Genomic DNA, 4767 nt, shown 5'->3' on the forward strand with positions numbered 1-4767 from the left:
AAAACTTGCAGCACCAAATAAAGATAGGGCATCTGTTGAAGCTGTGTTTTTTGTCCAAATGTCCAAATGATCTAAAAACAGTTTTTTTGACGCTTGCCCTATTATACATAACCGGTTGGAGATGCTATCACGGCCACAGGCTCTCTCAACAGATGCTCTGAGAAGTCAAATGTTCACAAGAGACTATACAGTTTCAAACTGTTTTTTTAAGGTCCATGCATGTCATCGTCAGTATCCATACCTGCATCACCAGGATCTTGGAGCAAAAACGGTCACGATTACCGTGTGGATTTTCAAACCGGAATCACCTTTGTTGTTGTCATGTCCAGATGAGCATACTCGGGACCTCTAACAAATTGGATTGCAACGGATGATGACGATGTGAGATTATACCAGCACTCAGTGCTGTCAAAATCTCTGGTCTTTCAGAGGAATGGGGGTTAACGGCGCAAAAGAAGTACTCCTAGAAAAAAAACATCTAGTTATGTCAAACTGGTAGGCTGGAAAACAAAGAGGTCGTGCATAGATGTTTGTCTATTCCCTTCGTTTCTAAATATTTGTCTTTCTAGAGATTTCAACAAGTGACTACATACGGAGCAAAATGAGTGATCTATACTCTAAAATATGTCTATATACATCCGTATGTGGTACTCCATTTGAAATCTCTAAAAGGACAAATATTTAGGAACGGAGGGAGTATAAACTAAAAGGCATAAATGGAACTTCATGCAGATGAGATGAGAAACAACACATTCAGATTCAGCAACACCGACCCTTTTTATTGTAGCCATCAATGAACACATCTGAGGGTGTCTGAAACCTCCACACCAGCCCACTACTTTCACACGCAATAACAGATGAGTTTACAACTTCCCGTATGTATAACAGACGCACACGTGAAAAATGGTATGCGACGGGCAAGCAGACTAGAGCACCTGCAACTTACTGAGATGCTCCAGGAGAGATGTCGCCTTGCGCTTGGCTCTGTCCGAGCCGGTCTTGGACAGCTCTGTTAATGGTATTTGAGCACCCAGCCTCCCTATGCAAGCGAGATTCTGGGCATCCTTCTTGCAGAGTGCAAGTAAAATGGCCGCGGCATTCTCCTTGTTACGGGCCTGGCTTGATCTTAACAAATCGATCAAGAAGGGGATGGTGTGAGCCTTGGCTATGGCCGTCTTGCACTCGTGGTGACTCACGAGGACCGACAGGATTGTGAGCGCCTCGTCAGTGGCTCCGGCGCTGGATGAATCTTGCAGCATCTGAACCAGTGGTGACAATATTCCTGCCCGGACCGCGCGGACCTTGTTTGCCTGGTATATGCACAGATTGAACAGTGCTGTTGCTGCATCTTTTCTACCTCTTGAACTGCCACTCTTCAGCAGCTCAACCAATGCTTCGATCGCCCCAGGAGTGCTTCCTATCATTATCTTGTTATCATCGATTAGTGACAAGCTGAAAATTGCTGCAGCTGCGTTTTCTCTTGCCTCCATGCTACCCGTCCTAAGCACCTGTATGATTGGGACAATGGCACCGCCAACCACTATCAGTTCCTTGTTTTGATCATATATGGAGAGATTCAAAAGAGATGTAACTGCATGTTCCTGGGTTTTGGGGTCTTTTGAGGACAAAAGTTTCACTAGAGCAGGAATAGCACCGGACTCTGCTAGAAGCATGCGGTTGTCTGTACTTTTTTTGGCCAAGGATCTTATTTCAGCAGCAGCAGATTTCCGTTCATCCAATGAGCTGCAAGAAAGATTGCGAACTAATGCTTCAATTGCCAATCTGTCCTCACCGACCTCTACGGAAGAACCTTCATATTTCGATCTTGTAGGTGGTTCGATCCCTTTTTCCTCACACCATTGCAATATTAAACTTCTCAATACATAGTTTGGGGTTAATGTAAGGTTTTGGAGCTTCTGTTGAGTTTTTGGGCAGGTTCGGTTTCCACCATCAATCCACCTTTGAATGAAAGCACGCTCATATGTCTACACCAATAGCAAGAATATTGTCAGAAGATGCCAAATATATTTGAAACATAGACAGCAACACCCCAAGTGCAGGGAGAACAAATAATAAGTGATGGTGTGGAAATTTACCTGCCCTGTTGACACAATGACAGGATCCCTCATCAGCTCAAGAGATATTGGGCAACGGAAATCTTCAGGCATAGCTACAGTGTCGGGCTTCTTAACGCTGTCAGGTGAGTCTTTTGCTTCATCACTTGTTTTGCTATCACCATTGGTTGGTTTTGCAGAATCATCAACTCTAGCATTTTCAAGCCCTTCAATTAGCTCAGACGTTATTTTTTTAATGTCAGATTTAGATATCCCGCTTATTTCTGAAATTAGTAAAGCAACATGTTGCAACTCCAAGTGATCACTTCTCAAGTTTTCCAACGACAATGTCTCTGGCTGGCTGTGTGGTTCTTCAGATTGTGATCCAACATTATCAACATGATGAGCTAAGATATCATGAATTTTTGAAAAAATATTTAGATCAAGGGCTCCCTTCTTCTCCATTTCTCTTTTAAGCTGACCCCGCACTAAATCAACCTACAAATTAATCAAATTAAGCGGGTTTGATTAATTAATGAAGGATCAATCTTAGAAATGTATCAGTCAATCAGGTTAACTATACCTCTTCTTGAACTTCATCAGATATTTGAAAACAACTATGCGGTAGATTTGTTAGAGCTGCTTGCAACTGCCAAGTCACATACTTGAATTGAACAGCAATATTCTTGTCGTTGACATCCTTAACAATGAAAACAATGAAGCATAAGAATTAAAGATACTAACATGTTATTGAATGCAAAATGACTATATAAAAGGGCATGCAGCAGGTCAGACTGTACAGATTCGATACAAGTGCATCTGTGGTCATATTCACAAGGTTGTTCTCAACTGAGCTGACTGACATGCACGTACCAAGCCATTAAAAATCGTATCTAAGTTGGCAGTAACAGAGAGGATGTCGATATGATATGAATACAGCAATGGAAAGGATAATGAACTAGACTTCATATTCACGTGTTGTATGAAAGTTTAATTACTTAGACATGACAGTTTTACATTACGAACTAACACAAGAAAAAGTTTTTTCCTACATCCAATCCTGTCAGTTAGTTTAATCATGTGCTAGCCTTCTAGGAGATTTCGGATAAAAAGAAACACGTGCTATTTATATCCTTCCAACAAGATCAGTTTGGCCCCACAAATATAAACATCATGTGGAGAGAACAATCCTGCAGGCAACACAAGCTAAAAGTATCATACTACTGTGCCTCCTCTTAAAGATGAATCTAGTGCTAATATATTTTGCTAAAGATCATTTGTGCGCCTGAGTCCTGAAGTAAAGAGTAACTTGGGGACAAATAGCTCAAAGAACCTCCTGAAAATTTAGAAGTTACAGACTTACAGTGACAACTACTAAACACTTATCTTCCTTGGACCAATTTTAGGAGAGATGGTTTCAAGTAGTCAAATGACTGGCTTATCTTCTCCACCGCATAGACACAATCATGCAAAATTTTCAATGTTATCCCGAGTAGCATAGTGTGGTATTGAGACCAAAAGCTAAATTGACGAAATACAAGACCAGAGATCAAAAGGCTCCTGTAAGCAACAACAATTTAGATAAGAAAACCCTAATGAATACTTTTAGGCAACCCCTAACCCAATTTATACATTCGATGAGTTCATGTATGGTGACTTGATATGCATTCTTTATTAGATATTGAAGGTTGCAAAATAGCAATGAGATTTCGGATGGATAATGGAAAAAAGGGACGGTAGGAAACCAGGTAAACATGACACCGTAAACCTGTGGTCCTTAGCATGCTAAGACGTTACTTGTTTGACACGTTCGTTCTTCTTACTTGGTGCGCAAAAGTTTATATTCATCGAGGAATCATAGAAGTATAGGAGGACACGCATGATCTGACGACCATATCAAGATGCACCCAAGTCTAATAAGATCTACAGCTGCAGCACTTAGAATATCCCAGTGCGATAGCTGCAACTGGAGCGGCTGGACAAAAAGATCTACGCGCAAGAGAAAACTAAAAGTTTCGTGAATGTATTTCTAAAATCTTGCCCGCCATACTAATCGTTAGCGGAAACGAATCACGTGCCGAAAAGAAAACAATCTAGAGAGCGCCGCGCAGTCGCGCTCCAAGTGTTCGATGGAATCTCGCCAAGAGCCGCGCACCAAGAAGCGAGCAATGCAGAAGGTTTGATTCGGCCAAGAGATCTCCGGCAGTCACCTGATCCGCGGCCCCCGTGTGGAGCGCCAGCACGCGGCCGAGCGCGACGAACCTCCTGGCGGCCTGGAGCGCCCGTAGCAGGTCGGCCACCCACGCGGCCGCCTCGGGCCCCGCCGCGCCGTCCTCCCCCGCCGCCTCGGCGACCTCGGCGACGAGGTGCGTGAGCAGGGACACCTTCCGCGCGAGGCGGAGGCAGTCGGCCCGCAGCGGCTCCGGCGCGGCGGCCAGGTCGGCGGCGCCCACGGCCGCGATCTCCCGCACGATCTCCGCCGCCGCCCCGGCCGTCGCCGCCATCGCGCCGCCCCGGGTCAGGACTCCGCGGGAAGGGGGAGCGGTGGGGAAGCGGAGGGGGGAGGGGGCATGCCACTCGCCAATGTCAACGTCTCGCAGTAATGTAGGGGGAGAAGGAGCGCCCGCGCGCAGCCGGCCGCGTGGTGCGAGGGGGCTCAGGGAAGGAAAGGGGTGATGATGGCGACGACGATGGCGGGCTGTGGATTAATGAA

The 4767-nt window shown here is 45.2% G+C and overlaps 1 protein-coding gene across 1 annotated transcript; it reads right to left on the bottom strand.

Moving 5' to 3' along the window:
* Positions 1-758: 758 nt before the first annotated feature.
* Positions 759-4761, bottom strand: LOC123145403 (U-box domain-containing protein 11). Its single transcript, XM_044564807.1, has 4 exons — positions 4265-4761; positions 2638-2754; positions 2097-2552; positions 759-1985 (listed from the first exon to the last, which is right to left on the bottom strand). Exons 1-4 carry the CDS (start codon positions 4556-4558, stop codon positions 927-929), a joined length of 1926 nt encoding a protein of 641 aa, XP_044420742.1. The 5' UTR covers positions 4559-4761; the 3' UTR covers positions 759-926.
* Positions 4762-4767: the final 6 nt, after the last annotated feature.

The sequence above is a fragment of the Triticum aestivum genome, chromosome 6D (assembly GCF_018294505.1).
Source record: "Triticum aestivum cultivar Chinese Spring chromosome 6D, IWGSC CS RefSeq v2.1, whole genome shotgun sequence".
NCBI classification, from domain to species: Eukaryota; Viridiplantae; Streptophyta; class Magnoliopsida; order Poales; family Poaceae; genus Triticum; species Triticum aestivum.